Source organism: Alexandromys fortis, unplaced genomic scaffold, assembly GCF_014885135.2.
Source record: "Alexandromys fortis isolate MF-2015 unplaced genomic scaffold, M_Fortis_MF-2015_v1.1 scaffold_171, whole genome shotgun sequence".
NCBI lineage: Eukaryota > Metazoa > Chordata > Mammalia > Rodentia > Cricetidae > Alexandromys > Alexandromys fortis.
The window spans coordinates 3,579,380-3,598,307 of NW_026068066.1; the positions used below are offsets into that span (position 1 = coordinate 3,579,380).

General features: G+C 48.1%; 1 protein-coding gene across 4 annotated transcripts in view; it reads left to right on the forward strand.

Moving 5' to 3' along the window:
* Nucleotides 1-18,928, forward strand: part of Amotl1 (angiomotin like 1) — a 117,418-nt gene that overhangs the window by 79,112 nt on the left and 19,378 nt on the right. For all 4 annotated transcript variants that reach the window (XM_050120603.1, XM_050120604.1, XM_050120606.1 and 1 more), the window contains 3 exons: nt 1,130-2,090; nt 15,899-16,190; nt 18,183-18,327. In XM_050120603.1, the coding sequence (XP_049976560.1) occupies nt 1,130-2,090; nt 15,899-16,190; nt 18,183-18,327 (1,398 nt within the window). The remainder of the gene's footprint in view (nt 1-1,129; nt 2,091-15,898; nt 16,191-18,182; nt 18,328-18,928) is intronic.

The following is an 18,928-nucleotide window of genomic DNA, read 5'->3' on the forward strand; positions in this document are numbered from 1 at the left end:
CCCCCAAGATCCCATTTTTTGCCCGGCAATCTTGTCTACTTCCCATAATCAGGAGGATAGCTATATGTTTTTCTTTGGGATCACCTTCTTATTTAGCTTCTTTAGGAGATCAAATTATAGACTCACTGACCTTTATTTATCTCTAGAAACCAATTATGAGTGAGTACATCCCATGTTCATCTTTTTGGGTCTGGGTTACCTCACTCAGGATAGTGTTTTCTATTTCCATCCATTTGCATGCAAAATTCGAGAAGTCATTGTTTTTTACCGCTCAGTAGTATTCTAATATGTATATATTCCACACTTTCTTCATCCATTCTTCCATTGAAGGACATCTAGGTTGTTTCCAGGTTCTGGCTATTACAAATAATGCTGCGATTTCTTAATAATCAAGAAATGAACAAAACACGGGATACAGGAGCTGGGGCAGGGAAGGGAGGTGTGTTGGAAGTAGATGGCTATGAAGTGCCATCAGCTACTCTTGCAGAGGTGGGATGGTGATGCAGGAGCTGAAAACAAGAGTGGACATTTTGTTCAGTGGAGGAAAAAAGAGACTCAGAAAGAGCATGGGGGAAACACAGACTAGAAGAGGCAGGTAGTATAAATGGGGCCAGGAAGGAGGGTACTGGGGCAGTGCTGAATGCTAGACCAGAAGAATATTTTAAACAAAGGGGAAACAACCAGACTGAACGTTCTAGAATGGTTACATGTGTAACTCAGAGCAGAGTGTGTACGGTGTCTGGAAGATGGGAAGCCTTCCTGAGACAGCCCTGAGAGAGGAAAGCAGCGATAGAGAATCATCACAGCGACCTGGCACAGGGCTGTGGGTGCTTTATTTGTGATGAAAGGGCTTTTGTTTTTATGATGGGAAGACTTAGGTCAGTTTCTGCCACAGTAGGACTGTTAGGAAGAGAAAGGGAGATCCGATCACAAAGGAGACAGAAAAGGGATTGGGGCGGCGGTGGGGGCGAGCAGAGTCTCAGGAAATCTGAGAAACAGTCCCTTGATGCATTGCAGGGTAGAGGTGCTGGCACCTTCGGAACCGGGTCTTTAAAGGACACTCTGGTTAGAATGTCAGTTGGTGTCTCCTAGAGATGGCCAGTTAGCTCCATTCCTGTTTGTCTTTCAGCGGAGGACCCTCTCTCCAACTTCCACTCCCCGAACTTCCTGAGGCCCCCCGAGGTGGAGATGAGAGGTTCTGAGGATGTGGCCGCTGGAACAGTGTTACAGCGGCTGATCCAGGAGCAGCTGCGCTATGGCACCCCGACTGAGAACATGAACCTGCTGGCCATTCAGCACCAGGCCACGGGGAGTGCAGGGCCAGCCCACGCCACCAACAACTTTTCTTCCACGGAAACCCTCCCTCAAGAAGACCCACAAATGGTCTTCCAGTCAGCCCGCCAGGAGCCGCAGGGTCAAGAGCACCAGGGGGACAATACGGTGATGGAGAAGCAGGTCCGCTCCACTCAGCCTCAGCAGAACGACGAGGAGTTGCCCACATATGAGGAAGCCAAGGCCCAGTCTCAGTTCTTCAGGGGACAGCAGCAGCAGCAGCAGCAACAGCAGCAACAGCAGCAGCAGCAGCAGCAGCAGCAAGCACAGGGGCCCCTTAGCCACACTTACTACATGGCCGGAGGTACCAGTCAGAAGTCCCGCACAGAGGGGAGGCCCACAGTGAACCGGGCCAACAGCGGACAGGCACACAAGGATGAGGCCCTGAAAGAACTCAAGCAGGGCCACGTCCGATCCCTCAGTGAGAGGATCATGCAGCTGTCGCTGGAGAGGAACGGAGCTAAGCAGCACCTCCCCAGCTCAGGCAACGGAAAGGCCTTTAAAGCTGGAGGAGGGCCGTCCCCAGCCCAGCCCGCCTGTAAAGCGCTGGACCCTCGTGGTCCTCCACCCGAATACCCCTTCAAGACAAAGCCAATGATGCCCCCAGTCAGCAAGAACCAAGACCACGGATTGTACTACAGTGACCAGCACCCTGGAGTGCTCCACGAGATGGTCAAACCCTACCCTGCACCTCAGCCCGCGAGAACAGAAGTGGCCGTCCTGAGGTATCAGCCACCCCCAGAGTACGGGGTCACCAGGTAACTATTAAAGCTCAGCTTTGTAAAGCTCAGCCATGCATTTGTCGTTTAGATTTTGTGAGGCATCTTGGCTTTTTATCAAAACCTTTGCTTGTCCATAGTATTTAATGAGCCATTTGAGGGCTTGGATACGCAGAAGGCGGACACTAGGAACGTCTTCCGTTCTTAGCAGTGGGCGGCTGGGGATGAGTGAGAGTCTTGATTCTTGAGGAATGTTATTACTGTGTGTGTGTGTGTGGTATACATACATAGGTACATGTGGAGACCACAGGAAACAGTGGGCTGTCTTGAGTGCTATTGTTCTGGTACCATCTACTTTTTTTTGCTGTATTTTAGACAGGGTCTACCCAGAACTCCCCAGTTAGGCTAGGCTGGCTGGTCAGGGAGTTCAGGATCTACCGTCTCTGCTGTCTCTGCCGTCTCTGCTGTGGGTTCTGGGTCCTGAACTGCTGTCCCTACGCTTGAAAAGCAAGCATTGGACTGACTGAGCCATCTCTCCAGCCATGAAATTGTTCTTTAGTTTTTTTTGTTTTATTAAATATAGACCCATTCCCCCATTTTCCTTTCCTTTGTTTATTCAGTCAGGGTCTTCATGAACATTTACACACTCCACACACCACACACACACTACTCACACATACACACTCCACACACACACCACACACACCACACATACCACACACATTACACATACTCACACGCAGACGACACACACTCAAACATATCACACACCACATACATCACACACACTCACACATCACACACACACATCACTCACACCACACACATATCACACACACCACACACTCACACATATCACACACACACCACACACACATCACATTCACACACACACCACACACTCACACACATCACACACACCACACACACCACACACTCACACACATATCACACACACCACACACATATCACACACACCACATACATCACACACTCACACACACTACACACACCACATACTCACACACACGCAGTCCACACCCACCCACACATATCACACATACTCACACACACACCATACACATCACACACACTCACTCACCACACACAAGAAAGCAAACTCTGGATGCGGGGTGGAGGCATTAGCCAGACCATGGGGTTCTTTAGTCCCCTCCTCACTCGGTAGATGTGAAGCTGGGCGCAGAGGTCTGAAGGTGTCCAGAACATGCAGCCGAAGGAGCAGGGCACAGCTGCCTGCATCCAGCCTCTTGCTCTTTCACTGTGTTTCATCTTCCTGCCTTTTAGTGTGAGCGTGCCTTCAGATTGCCAGTCAGGTTGAGCAGTTCTTCTTGTGCGAGCCTCTGTGCATCCTTGGTCCACAGATACAAATATAGTCCCTTTCCCGGAGGTCCTTGAAGCCTCGTCTTTGGGGAAGCCAGTATCGGAACACACGACTGCCATTCTGTGTGGTGTTCAGTGTGGAGATATGCAGAAAGTGCTACCCAATTACATGGGGGTAGAATGACTCAAACCAGAGGATGAAGGATGCTTCCCAGAGGAGGTAACACTGACTGGGGTCTCAAAGGATTAATGCAAGCTGTAGGTCGAGGTAGGAAGGACACCTCCAGAGACAGGAAAGCCATGGGAATGGTAGAGAGCCCAGTGGATAGATGTAGTGAGATGTGACAGAGAGTGTATTTGGTTGGGGATCTCAGGACATTATGTTAAGGAGTGTAGTGTTGGTCTGGAGGCAGTGAGAAGTGTGGTGTTCTCAATCAGAGATACGTGTTGGTGTTTAGTGACTAGCTTCAGTGATGGCGCAGGCTGGTGAGACTGGGGGACGGGGCCCATAAGGCCTTTACAGGAAGGGTGCCCAGGAACAGAGACGGCAGGAGGAGGGCAGCGGTGTCTGCTAAGAGAGTCAGGGAACTAGAACTGAGAAGACTCTGATGGGTTAGGCCTCAGAGGAGCAGGGCATGTAGCCTCTGGGGAGAATGTGGGAGTGGCCAGCAGTGGAGGGTGCTGGGCTTGTTCGGGAAGAGCAGAGCCCCCAAGAAGACAGGTGCCGCCCGCTATTATTGGACTGGACGTGCCATCATCGTAGAGGGTTTGTCTGTGTAAAACTGAATAAGCTAGCGTCCCCGATGTGACCCCAGTGGCTGGGTACAGGGTCCACCTGGCTCTGCATCTTCTAGAAGGGGCTGGGTCATTTGATTTGAGATGGATTTAATTGTTATCCTTCTGTTACTGTAACCAAACACCTGGCGAAAGGCAACACGTAGGAGGAAGAATTTACTTTGGCCCCGTGGTTTGAGAGATGGTTTCTGTCATGGATGGGAAGGTGCAATGGAGTTGGGGCAGGGCAGGGATGTGGACCAGAGTGCAGAGACCCTGGGGGTGGCAGCCCTCGGATGATTTTCTACTTAGGACCCTTTTTATTTAGTCTGGAATGCGGTGCCCCTCACATTCGGTGTGTCTGCCCTCTCTGTTCTCTGGGAACCCTCACACAGACACACCGGGGTGCGTCTCCTAGGTGAGTCCGAGTCCAGTCTAAATGCAGAGGAGCCATCGCAGTGTGGAACGCTAGCTGTGACGCAGCCTGGCCAGCCTGAGCCCTCATGAGCAGAGAGCACACGCAGTCTTCCTAACATGGCGTAGCCTGTCTTCGATGGAGCCCCGGAGTTCTCTTTATACTATATAAAAGCCATCAGTTCCCCCGTGTTTATCGCTTTGTCGTTTCGTAGATGACCGCAGACATTCCTCTCAGCCTCTGGAAGGTCTTGACAACAATGGAAATCTTTCCTGATGAGCTTCCCTTCTCCCTCGCTGGCCTGCAGTTTTTATGGTTTTGTTTTATTTATGTGTGTGGTGCTTTGCCTGCCTGTACGTCTGCACTGCTTGAGTTTCTGATGGCCCTGGAGGCCAAAGAGGGTGTCAGGGTCTCTGGAACTGGAGTTATGAACAGTCGTGAGCCACCATGGGGGTGCTGGGAATTGAACCCTGGTTTATAGCACAGCCTGAGCCCTTACAGAACCATTTCTGGTGGCACATAACCGGGACCCTCCTTGTTTCTTGAGGTAGGTCGGTGGGAGTGAGGCACTTCCTGGAGGCAACCCTGGTGACTCGTGGAGAATCCCATTTGTCTTAAAGTTCTGAGGTCAGAAACAAGAAATGCCCGAGGGATTACAGTGAAATTTGCATGCCACATCAAAGTATCTGAGAAGACATAGTGGACTGGCCAAGGAGACGGGCTGTGGGGCACAGCCGCAGCGAGCCAGCCTGGCTCAGCAGTCAGCCTTTGGCCAGCTAGGTAAACAAGCTTGTCTTCACACAGCCTGCTCCAGACATGTTTCGCAGAGCCTGATCTCCAGGCTTTGAACCTGGGCCTGTGTTGTGTGGCATGATGCATGACCCAAGAGACAAGCTACGCTCCTGGGAATCTCATGGACCCGGCCTTTTCTGGTGCTGGTCATTAATGGTGATGACTTAGGAAGCTGCGTGCTATATACCCAATATAGAGTTCTGGACCAGGATGGGTCCTGGCTGAGGTCCCTCGGCCATCTTCCTGCCTGATGCTGCAAGAAGCCCTTCTTGGGATATAATGGATACCTAGCCCAACCCATTATGTTTTGAGACGGGCTCTTTCTTGCCTATAGACAGGTCTGAAGAGTGTGTGCTAGTACTTGGGAGCAGTGTCTACCTCCCGGTCCCTCATGGGGCTCTTCATCTGTCCTGCTGCACTAAAGGGGGGCTCCTGGTGCTTGATGCCATATCCTTTACGTCCTGGGTGAACTGCTAAGAGCAGTCACTGGCCCCAGCATTGCCGACCTGCAGCACCGTGGTCCTTTCTGTGAATGAGCTCATGTAGCTGAGAAAGAAAGCGCTCAGACAGAGTACCAGGGTCAGGGGCTGCTTCCAGGATGTGGCTCTGTTCCTCCTCGGGCTCCAGTTTGCTTTTCCTTCTCCTGGCAATGAAAGTGGGTCACACTGAGGGCAAGATGAGACCAGGTCTGTTCTTGTGAGGACGGTGACTCCCTCCGCCCCCAAAGCAAACATTTAGTTATTAATTCTGACTCACTCCTGGTGACTTGGCTTCTGTAGTGTGTGCTAATGGAAGTGAAGGCATGAACGGATTCCAGGCATGGCTGGGGTTTCTACCAGAGCAATGCAGAGTATATTAGTCAAGATGTGGCTTTGTTTTCCTAAGAAATCTGTCTATGCTTAAAAAGGAAGGAAGGAAAGAAGGAAAGAAGGAAGGAAGAAAAAAGAAAGAGAAAGAAAAAGAAAAGAAAACTAGAGTTGCTAAAAATTACATATTAATCTCATATTTCCCAATAAACCACTAACATTGTAAAACATGGGATTTACAAGCTAAATGTAATAAAATGGTTTTTATTCCTATGATTTACGATTTCTATACTTTAATCAGAATCATGTATAACATAACTAAAACATGTTTTCTCTGTTTCGATTTTCCATTACAATGTGTGGCACTCTGTCACCTTGGTGCCGCACTCGGTGGAGCACTAGGTAGACTGTGGAGCATTGTGGAGCACTGTGGAGCACAGTGGCCCAAAGGCAGAGTGTCCCCAGGGTTTACCGGTGCAGACACCTAACATGGCTTATAGTCCTTGGCCTTTACAACAATGTTAAGAAATGGGGACTAGGGGGTGGGGAGATGGCTCAGTGGCCAAGAGCACTGGCTGCTCTTGCAGGGGACCCCGGTTCAGTGCCTAGACCCTCATGGTTGCTCACAACTGTCTGTATCTCCAGTTCCAGGGAATCTAGCACCTCCTTTTAGTCATGGGCACTTGTATGCACTTGCTCCAGACACACATGCAGACAAAACACATCAGTAAATCTTACAAAAAAAAAAAAAAAAAAAAAAGGGAATTCAGTTATAAAGCCCATCGTTGTGTAAGTAAAACCTGACCTGAAGAGAGAGGTTCCAGTGACAACAATGGCCAGCAGATTGGTGGTGCAGGAGCCATATCAAGCCCAGGTCCCCATACTGCACATGGCACCCCACTCCTCCACCCCATTTAACGCTTAGTGACTCTACACACAATGGAAACACTAATGTTCGTTTGAGCTGACATACCTGATGATCTTGTAATTAGTTTATTGACTCTCATCAGACTTCTCTCCCCTCCCAGATATCCTGGGAGACAATGGGAGCCAACTTAACTTTGCTGGGAGCTTCAGGCTGGGAACTTCTAGGAGTGTCTAACTTTTTGGTGTGAAATGATGTAAGCTTCAAAATTACACTCAGGAACTACACAGCCAAGTTATAGGGAAAAGTGTACCGTCCATACTACTACGTGTACTATGGTACTATGCCTGTATTGCGGCACCTGCACTACAGGACCATTCGCGAGCCGGGCAAGGGCCTGGAGATTTAAACACACAAAGACACACAGACAGAGACACGGGTTATCCTTGATGCCAGAATGCCCCTTTATTGTGTCCAGGGCAGCTTATATAGGGATACTTAACTGATAGCCACACCCCAGCCAAGCCCACCAGAAACCACTCCCCTGCTATCAGGAACTCCTGAGGGTCTCGTGCTCAGAGCAGCTGCAAGCATTACAAGTTGTTTACCAAAAATTCGGGATCTGTGGGTTCACAGCTCCCAACAGAAAAGAAAGAAGAAAGGAAAGTGAAGTCTCTGTTCTGAATAAGCTTGACTTTGTGTTGGTCTGCCCACCGGACTCAGGTTGGGCAAACAGGGCAGCAGTGTCTGCAGCTTGCTCCCAATGAGGTGAGGTCTGTGGTGGGATGTGGTCGTCCCTGGCTTTAGACTACTGTTTGTTTTACCAAGACCCACCTTTGGGAGAGGCGAGCAGCTGTTGGTGACGGGACTCTGAAAGCCTTTCTTCCGGCCTGCTGAGCCTGGACATGTCTTTGCCCTTCATCGTGGCTCAGCCATGTCATTCAACAGAGGGGCTTTGCTTTCTAGCTTCCCAGAAACAAAGGAAAGACCACGGCCAGTTTGCTGGTCTTCTGGGAATGCGTTGACTTGTTTTTTAGTAGGTAGATAACTGGTAAAGTAGGGGATGGAGGAGTTTGGCCCAAGCCTTCTGACAGCTCTGAGAAGCCAGGAGCTGTGGCCTTCCTTGCAGAGGGCTGGCTTCTTGCTTCTTGTCAGAAACCCAGCATCACCCTCTCCTTCCTCCTTGTTCAGTTCAGTGAATGGGCGGTGAGTGTTCATGCTGACTGGGGAAAGCTGTCGTTGGACCAAATTGTACTGCGACCGTATTCTCTATCAAGATGCCCTGAGCATGTCTTCCCTAGACATGTCCTGGGTGTGTGCGTGGTGGGAGGTGGGTAAGGTAACATACAGGGTCATTGTGCGTGGTGGGGGTGGGTAACGTAACATACAGGGTCATTGTGCTGGTAGTGTTATGTCAACTTGATACAAGCGAAAGCCATCTGAGAGGAGGGACCCTCCATTAGGAAAATGCCTGTAGCACATTCATTCTCTTCATTGGTGATTGATGGGGGAGGGCCCAGTCCATTGTGGGTGGTGCCACCCCTAAGCTGGTGGTCCTTGGTTCTTTAGAAAGCAGACTGAGCAAGCCATGGGGAGCAAGCCAGTAAGCAGCATCCCTCCACGGCCTCTGCATCAGCTCCTGCCTCCAGGTTCCTGTCCTCACTGCTTTTGATGAGCTGTTACATGGAGCTGTGAGTGAAATAAACCCTTTCTTCCCCAAGTTGCTTTTGGTCATGGTGTTCCAACAGAACAGCAGTAGCTGTAACTAAGACATCCCCTGGGTACATGGCAAATGGCATTCCATGGGGGGGAGAGGGAGGCAAATGGGAAGCACCCTCAGAACCATGGGTGACGAACAATTGTAGTGGAGTAAGCAGAGGACAGTTTAGCAGGCACCTGGAAATAGCAGGTCTGCCTATGGGCCAGTGCCATGTTTGCCAAGAGATGGGTCATAGGAAGGTGGGCAGCCCCTCTTATCGTGAGTCAGAAGTAGCTGGAAAGGGAGTGGGATTTGGGCAGGGTGTTTCTAAAGTGGTGAATTGGGATTTGTAGTTTATACAGTCATGAAAATGAGCCAATGCCTGGCATCCAAGGTAAATCAGACGGATCCCTTGGTTCCTCAGTAAAAGCTTACGTTTCTCTCAGTGAAAATGAGGCTTTGATGTTTCATTTAGGTTCGACTGTGTAGGTCAAACTTCCTGTCAGAGGTGTCACTCGGGGTGCACACCTGTACTTCTAGCACTTACGAGGTGGGGGCAGAAAGGTCGGTAATTTAGCCAAAGTCATTCTTGGCTACGTGGCAAGTTTGAGGTTAGCCAGGGTTAGTTACATCACACCCTTTCTTTAAAAGAAAAAAAAATTTAGTAATGTCTACAGCATTTAGGCTGAATTCTGGCTGGATACGCCAAGTGTATGCCTCTTGTGTCCTGAGAAGTAGCTCTGCGGTGTGGGAATTTAAAGAAGTCAGGGTCAAGTTCAGGTCACTTTCCCAGGAAACCCGACACAGCCCCAGCTGGAAGGCATAAAAGGGGTAACTTCTTTAAACAGAGGGCTGTGGTACCCACCCACATAGCAGGGATTCTGAGTTTAGTAAAGACTCAAAGCCTTCATTTGATCACTGATGAGACCTATGGCTGTCCGCAGGAGCAGAGGCTGCAGGTGGGGACTTCGGCTCCTTCACTTTTCACAGCCTCAGCTTCCTATCTTTCTTGTTTGTATTTGCCTTATCCTGTTGCCCAGCTTGGCCTTGAACTCCTAGGCTCAAGCAATCCTGCCCCAATCAGCTGGTTCTGTGGCTGTGATTAGGGATGTACGTCATGCCCTGCTAGAGACAATTTTCCCTACAACTGAGTTGCTTCTTTATATAAACATAATGTTTATTGTAGAAATGTATGTGTGTTTCCTGCAGTTTTTCCCCCAAAGAGAAAACATTGGTCTTCTCCGGTTTCCTATCAAACACAGCCAGTGTTAAACTCTGTTCACTATGTTGCTTAATCAGAAAGTTTTGAGAAAACACTGCAAACTGCAGGGTTCTTTAAAAGTGGGAATTGTTTTTTTTTTTTATTATTTTATCCCATTGTTTCTTTTTCTTAATTGCTAAAATAATGATGCTAATTATTTTGTTTATATTTTCTAATTTCTATGTAATCTACACGTATTGCTTAGGGAATAATTTATCAGTTGTTTTCACCTCTCCCTGGCCAGATAACAGAAAAGGAAATGGAGAAAAGGAAGGGCTTATTTTTGGCTCCTGGTTCAGGAAGGACTGCAATTCATCACGGTGGGGGAGGTGTGTTTTCCAGAGTGTGTGGGTGGTCACAGTGTGTATGCAGTCAGGAAACAGAGAGATGAGCACAGGTGCCTAGCGGGCTTCTTTGTCCCTTTTACCAGTCTGGGCCCCTAGTCTGTGCATAGCGCTGCCTACATTCAGGTGGGTCGCTCCTTAGTTAGACTCCTCTGGAAACATCCCCACAGACACCTGCAAAGGTGTGTCTCCTAGGTGACTCCAAATCAGTTGGGTTGACAATGAAGATGAACTTTAATATGAATTTTTGTAGATCTAGTTATATTTATCCAATGAAAAAGAATAGCAAAAAATAAAATAAAGAGCCATAGTTCCATTAATTGGAGACAATCACTTTTACTGTCTATTGGATTATGCAGTAGGATTCTGTCTCATAACAAACAAAACCCAACAAGAGTCCCAAGAGTACTCTTGGAAAATTTTTAAAAATTTTGCATAAAAGCTTGGACAGACTTATTAATAGATACATTCAAAACTTGTTTCAGCTTTATTTCTGTTAACTGTTTGTGTTGGAAATTATGTATTTGAATGTTTACACTTTCTCTTTTGTAAATTATTTAACCACATTCGTCATCTGTCTACCCACTAATTTTCACTTTCTATTGTATTTCACAAAGGTTAGACAGTTTTCTGTAACGGCTGACCTGTCGATACACCTCGAGTTCCGTGCACAGAATGTAGCATGCGCGTCCCATTCTGCCCACTCATGCTCTGGTGTCAGCATTCTCTGATACCACTGAGTTCTGGAACTGGTTTCCAAGGGAGGCTGCTTTGTATATGTGCAGTTTAGCCCTGTAGAAGTCCTGGGCAAGGCCAGTGACATGGCTTGACAGGGAAAGACACCAGACACCAAGCCTACTGACCTGAATTTGATCCCAAGGATCCACTTGGTGGAAGGTCAGAGCTATATCTTCAGATTATATCCTCTGAATTCTGAACATGTGCTTTGATGGAATACACATACATGCAATCACACTATACGTACATATACATACATACACATACATAGCACATTCATACACATGTAGAACATATACATGCATATATACACACGTGTAATGCATAGGCATGTACACATAATAAAAATGTGTATGGATATATGTAAGACTTTTCAGCATCCCCTTTCATAATAGATTTTTTTTATTTTAAACCTCGATTAATTTGAATTTATACTAGTTTATAACATACTGGATTATCTAAAACTTTAGAGTACCCATCTGATTTCTCCTCATGGTTAAAATGCACTGTGTTTAATTGAACTAATCTATTTTGAGAAGCTAAGATCTGTAATTTGGAGGCTGGTTGTCTCTTTAGTTGGAAGTCTTCATACATTCTGCTTTGGAAAATTATTTTTTAACACCCTTCTATTTTTTAAACTGTGTGTATGTGTGTGTGCACGGGCACACATGTGTTTGCCCATCTCAGAGACTAGAAGATGGTGCCAGATCCCCAGAACTGGAGTTACATGCAGTTGTGAGCCACCCAGTGTGGGTGCTGGGGACCAAACTCTGGCCCTCTGCAAGAACAGAATATGCTCTTAACCACTTTGAACCACCTTGCCATCCTTTTAAAAAAATTAAAAGATACAGATGAAATTTATTTAGAAATCTATATGTTAATTCACTTAAAACATTTAAAGGACATTTTTGTGCTAAGGGTATGACCCAGTAAGATGCTTCCTATACAACTCAAAACATTGAGTTTGGATCCCTAGAACATGGTGTGATGTCACCTGCCTGTAAACCCAGTCCTGGGAGGACAGAGACAGGAGGATTCTTGAAACAGCTAGCCCAGCTGAATCAATGGATTTCAGGTTCAGTGAGAGACCCTGTCTCAAGAAATGAAGACAGAGGGGGCTGGAGAGATGGCTCAGAGGTTAAGAGCACTGACTGTTCTTCCAGAGGTCCTGAGTTCAATTCCCAGCAACCATATGGTAGCTCACAACCATCTGTAATGAGATCTGGTGCCCTCTTCTGGCCTGCAACATACATGCAGGGAAAACTGTATACATAATTAAAAATAAATCTTTTTTTAAAAAAAGAAAAAAAATGAAGACAGATAGTGGGTCAGGAGTGACACCCGATCTTGAGCTCTGGCCTACAGACAGAACTGTGCCCAAATCTTCATGCACACCTCCACACACACAAACATGTACACAGCACTTAGATATATCAAAGTCCAGGTATCTAAAATATTATCTTTCAGCAAATAATTAGTATAAAAACCATTGAGATGTTTTCCTTCTCTTTCAAGTCTACATTCTGATGCCTTTACCCGGAGCTCTTGTAAGTGCTCAGAGACCTCTTTCTGTTTTGGACAAGCAGAGAGAGACCTGAGCTAGGTGACATGTCCTGAGGTGTCCCGGCAGTGCCCTAGAGCTGCTCTGGTTTTCTGCCTCCATTCCGTGGTGCTGACAGAGGGGCCCCGGCTTGGTGGTGTGCGCGCCTTGGGAAGTGTTTTTAGCTTTGTCAGAATGTCAGCGCCATGGTTCCCCTGTAATCCTGGGAGCTTTGATTCTCATACCAACAAAACAGAATAATGGTGCATCTGGTGTGGGGACAGTGGATGCCCAAGTTGGGGAGAAACAGATTAAATTAGTGCTATTCATGACACAGCTGTTTGCTGGCAGAATGTGAAAACTTGTCTAATATGCTTCTGAATACTGTCCCATGTTGAGAGGAACATGTTACTATCAACCTGTTTCTTTAAACCGAGTAACACTATTATTTCAGCTTTGTGACCTCCCCTCACAGGAGAAGGCAGAGCCCCTGTTACTATGTGGGGATCTTCATGATCCCAGCGTCTAAGTAACTGTGATTAGCAGGGGTTATCCCCTTCATCACATAGTGTTGAAGGGTTGTCTCTTTTTTGAAAAGCAGCCAAGCAGATAGGAACCAACTTGGTCTGAGAGTTGGGGATTAAATCAACGAACCGAAATGACTGCATGTTAAGTCACTATGAGTTATAAGCTTCTATCCTCAGAAACGTTGCACACTGATGATTAGGTAGAAGAAAGGTCATAGGCATGAAACCATGAGTAATATTAACGTATAAATTTGCGAGAATAAATAGCATAAGGCTGGTCATAACAGGTCGTCGAGGGGTAGAGGGAGATTAGGGCATCAGTGGACGTGCTGTAACTCACCATATGTAGCCCAGGCTGTAGGGGAACGTGGTACAGTAGGGGTGTTGGGATATCCTGACTTATCGGGAAGCCAGGATATACTGAGAGCTGCAATAGGACAGCTCTGGAGGCTGGAGCTGCAATGGGACAGCTCAGACCTGGAAGAAAGGTGTTCTGACTATCCCTATTCAGGAAGCCAGGCTACCTGAAGCTGGGGTGTGGTGGGGGATGGTGTCCCCCAGGATACAGGGATCCTGCCCTTCTCCTGGAGAGCAGCTCCAGCTGAGCTCTGCTCTGTTCCCTTACAGGAGCGTCCTAGCAGAGCTATCTGCCTCTTCTCAGGCCCAAGATGTTTCTTCTGCTAACACTCTGCTAAGGGGAAGCCCCCTGAAGAAATGTAACAGTCACCTCCAGCAGCAAAAAGTTGTTACTTTTCCTTTGCTGGCCTTGCTCAGCTTCCCAGCAAGGTTATTCTATTCTGCTCTGCCTTGCTGATACCCCCTAGGCCTCAGCAAACTTTTTCAGCTCAGTCTTCTAAGGGACACCCCAGCCAGGTTCTTCTGCTCTGTACCTGCAAATGAAGGTCATCACCCAAGACTCTTTTGAGAAAGAGATTTATTTGGGAAGGAGGAATCCAGGAGAGTGGCTGCCTCTGCCAGGGAGGGATTAATGGCAGCTCTTATCTGAAGGGATGGAGAGGCTTCTATAGGGCCTCTTAGGGGCGGAGTTTTCCCAGGGAGACAGGGGATTGGTTAGTTTTTCCCTGCTCAGGGATTGGTCAGTTTAGCTGGTCAGAGGCAGAGATGGCTCTGACTTCATAGCCAAACTGTTTCTTTCACTGGTTCTTTTTAGCTTTTTGACTCTAATCTTAGGACCAGGGCATATTTCTTTCACTGGTTCTGATTCTAGGGACAAAGTGTGTTTCTTTGACACTAGTTTTAGCGTCAGGGCACGTGTCTTTAGTCCTGGGTTCAGGGATAAAGATGTTTCTTTCCTGGCTCAGCTCTCAAATACAGGGTGTGTTTCTTTCTCTACTATAGGTTCAGAGTCAGAATGCTCAGTGATTGGTTGGTTTCCTGCTCCAGTTGTCCCTTTTACCCTACACAGGCTTTCCTGAAACTTGTGGTCATCTCCCTGCCTCTGCCTCCCAAGTGCTGGGTTTATGGGCCTACGCCAGTACACACAACTGTCCTGTCAGTCAAGTCTTGTCACCTCCCCTCCAGTTCCCAGACCTGGAAGTAGAGATTAACGTGAAGGTTAAATTCCTGTCTCCGGAGAAGAGAGGCTGTAGGGATGGGAGAACGAGATGAGACTTATATGCCGCGCGTTCCCATGAGGGCTTATGTATTTCCATGATGTTGCTGTGTGGGGCTCATGACACAGGGTAGCAGAATAGCGAAGGCAGAATTTGGGAGAGATGGAAACAGGAGGTGGAAATTCGTTATTTCACATTAAAGCCAAACATCAGGAGCTCAGTCTTTAAAGGATGCTATTAGGTGCTTTTGGTCACCAGACTAGATTTGAAGTCTGGATGTTTAGACCTCAGAACAGAGTCATCGGAGCACAGATCTTTGCCTACACTGTCCCATTCGATTAGTTAGTAGCACTTCCCATTTCTTGCTAAGCCCCAAATCTAGAGGTAATATTTTTATCTTCCTCCCTTCTTATCTCTTCATCTTTCATAGACACAGAACTTCTCTCCTGGGCCTTACCCAGACCTCCTTTCCAGGGCGTTGCCCTGTGACTGAGTTCTCTGTGCAACACTCCTAGCAAGGTAGCCCTCACTAGCCCCTTATGCAGCAAGGTAGCCCCACTAGCCTCTTATGGAGGTGCGGCTGTGGCTCGTACAGGCCTGCCGTCCAGGCTAGCACTGCTGTTCGCTGGCGGTGCTTTGCATGGGCTGTGTCCTTCTACTCGGTGATGCTGGCTGCTGCTGGTTCCTTCTACTCGGTGATGCTGGCTGCTGCTGGTTCCTTCTACTCGGTGATGCTGGCTGCTGCTGGTTCCTGCCATAGGTCTTGTGCGCTGGCCAGTTCTAGCTGAAGCCCAACTTTCTCCCTTCTCACTCTTCCATCCAAGTCACTGCTCCCTCTTGGCTGCCTTACAGACTTCAGCCCAAACTTCTGCCTGTGAGACTCTCTCCCTGACCTCTTACATAGAAGTAGCTTCTCCAGAGTTCTTTGGAGGCTACACTCAGCTTTGTCTAATTCTAGCACGGCTTGCCCGTCGGCTTGTCCACTGTTTGCCCTGTAGCCAAAGCTGGTGAGAAGAATATGATAAATGCCCGAACTTACTGCCGAGTTGAGCGTGGGGACGTGCACGGCGAGTCTGGCCAAAGGAAGCACCAACGATGCCTGTGCTGGGGACCTTCCCTCCTCTCCCATACTAACTCTGGAGTCTGACGACTGGTCCTCTCTTTCCCACAGCCGGCCATGCCAGCTTCCCTTTCCATCCACGGTGCAGCAGCACAGCCCCATGTCCTCTCAGACTTCCTCCGTCAGCGGACCGTTGCACTCCGTCTCCCTGCCTCTTCCTCTTCCCATGAGCCTGGCTGCTGCTCCACAGCCTCCCCCTGCCTCCCCCAGCCAGCCGCTTGGACCAGATGCCTTTGCAATCGTGGAGCGAGCCCAGCAGATGGTGGAGATCCTCACGGAGGAGAACCGCGTGCTTCATCAGGAGCTTCAGGGCTGCTATGACAATGCCGACAAGCTTCACAAGGTACGAGATGAGCTGAGGTAATTTGATGGGCTGTGGGAAGGAGAGAGGTGAATGATGGGCTATTGTTGTCAGGACACTATGGGATGCTTGGGTTTCATTCTGAGCACAAGGATGTTCATAGAGATCTTATGATTCTGAGGGCCTGTCTTGGCACTTCCTGTTTTGAATGCAGCCGTACTGTGAACATGGTTTAGGACACACCACCACTCATGGTAGCTCTGGAAAAAGCAGAAAGGCATTGTTCAAGAGTGGGACAAAGGAAAAAGCCAACTCCAGTAGAAGGAGGCCTAAGGGAGAGTCCCATGGTACCAAAGGACCTGATCTCTCAGCTCCACCCTCCTTAGAGGACATATCTATTCCATGGAGGGACTGAAAACTTTCTCTGGCCTTCTGGTGACAAAGGTGACCGATGGCACAGTGCTTTGCTACCCATGGTTAAGGTTCAGCTGTTGCCTGCCTTTCCACGTGGTCTTTTTCAGTCCCCCACCCCCACTTTTTTGTATCACTACAGTCATCTAACTTCTGTAGTTGGCTTACAAAGTAGCAGGTTCCACCCTGACATCTTCACACACTAAGCCTTGGCATATGAGTTTGCATACAGTCCTTTTACCCCGTTACACAGTCCTGTCTCCCTGCTCCGTGTCCCTTTCTTTCTTCACACAGCCCCTTCACGTTTCATGTTCTATACACCTAGATTTAAACAAAACAGAACTAGAATCAGTTGTGAGAGAAAAGCATCCTGTGGTTCTGAGTATGGCCTGGTCACTTACGCCATTTCTCTGCAAATGCCGTACCTTCATCTTTCTTTATAGCTGAGAAAGCTTCCCTGGGTGTTCAGTCCACTTTCTTTCCCCATTTGTTGTTGGATGGGCACCTAGGCTGGGCCCATGGTCTCATCTACACAGCTCTGCTACACAGCACTGCTAGGAGTTGTTGGTTTCCACTTGGAGACGCTACTATGCTAGGCTCCCGTTGTGACAGTGACATACTTGTTGGATCTGTCTTCACAGTAGTTAAAGGCTCCATGGTTAGCTTTCTTGACCTGGTAAAATATGAACAAATAAAGTTGCACCTACAGTTGCAATCCCATCCCCCATCACGCCTTCGCGCGTGGAGAGGTTTCCACTGCACAGCTGTTTACAGTTAGCCTCAAGGCCATTTGTTCTCCATAGCACTGGTTTCCCAGACAACACTCAGCGTAGAGGCAGGGGCAGGGTCTCCGGAAAGAACAATGTGCTTAGAGTCTGCAGGTCTGGGTTTTGGTCAGAATGCTTGTTTTCCCCCACTTTAACACCTTCCTTATGTGGAATTGGAACTTCATTAATCATTGTAAGTGATATAAAAATAAGCTATTTAGGGGGCTGGAGATATGACTCAGTGGTTCAGAGTGCTTGTTGTTCTTACAGAGGACCTGAATTCCCAGTACTCTTATTGTGTGGTTCACATTTGCCTGGAATTCCATCTTTAGGGGATTCAACACCATCTTCTGGACTCCTTAGACACACACACACACACACACACACTAATAATAATAATAACCAAATAAAATTTTTTTTTCGAGACAGGGTTTCTCTGTGGCTTTGGAGCCTGTCCTGGAACTAGCTCTGTAGACCAGGCTGGTCTTGGAACTCACAGAGATCCGCCTGCCTCTGCCTCCCGAGTGCTGGGATTAAAGGCGTGCGCCACCACCGCCCGGCTTAAATTAAATATTTTTAAAGGGATGTTTTGGTTATGTTTAGATTCACCCCTGACCCTTGTCAGTACCAAGAGACTTCACTGGGTTAAGCTGGACAGTTTGGCCAGATTTGATAGACCATATGTATAGGATCACTGTAGGTCTTACAGGGCAGAACGAGAAGCGAAATGGAGTAGATATGAAACCTGAGGTACAGACAGGCGTCCACGATGCAGCCTCATACAGAGGATGCTGGGCAGCCAGCATCACACAGGCCCTGTCACAAATGCCACTTTAATACTAAGTCTGTCTTGCAGTTTGAAAAAGAGCTGCAGAGGATCTCAGAAGCCTATGAGAGCCTGGTCAAGTCCACCAGCAAGCGTGAGTCTCTCGACAAGGCAATGAGAAACAAGCTGGAAGGCGAGATCCGGAGACTTCACGACTTCAACAGAGATCTCCGAGGTGCAACCTGGTCTAATGCCGCCACGGCTGGGTGTCTTCCACGGCCACTCTCCACCTTAATTTTAATTTTGTTATGTGTGCTCGTGCGTGTGCGTGTATGTGGGGAGGGGTGTGTGTGTGGCTCTGTGTCTGTGTGTTTATTCAGAGGAGAGTTGATTTTTCTCTACCATGCTGAGGCATGGTCACTCTTGCTGTTTCTGCCATACTTCATGCTCCAGGTTAACTGGCTGACGAGCTTGTAGGTGATTCTCCTGACTCTCCACAAGAGGACTGGGGCTAGAGATGCAACTCCTGCATCTGGCTTTTTTGTGGGTCTGGGAATTAAGTCAGGTAGTCTGGGCTTCATTGTTAACCTGTTTACCTGCCAAGCTATCTGGCTAGCCTCACCCTGCCTTTTTTTCCCCTGGAGAGTGGGGGTCTCACTGAACTGGCAGCTGGCTGATATAACTAGGCTGGCTGACAGGGATCTTCTGTCTCCAGTTCCCAGAGCTGGATGACAGATGCATGCCGCCAGATGCAGCTTTCGCATTAGTGAAAACTCCAGTCCTTATGATGTGCAGAGTGAACTCTGCTGACTGAGCTCATTCCCAGCCCCACAAGG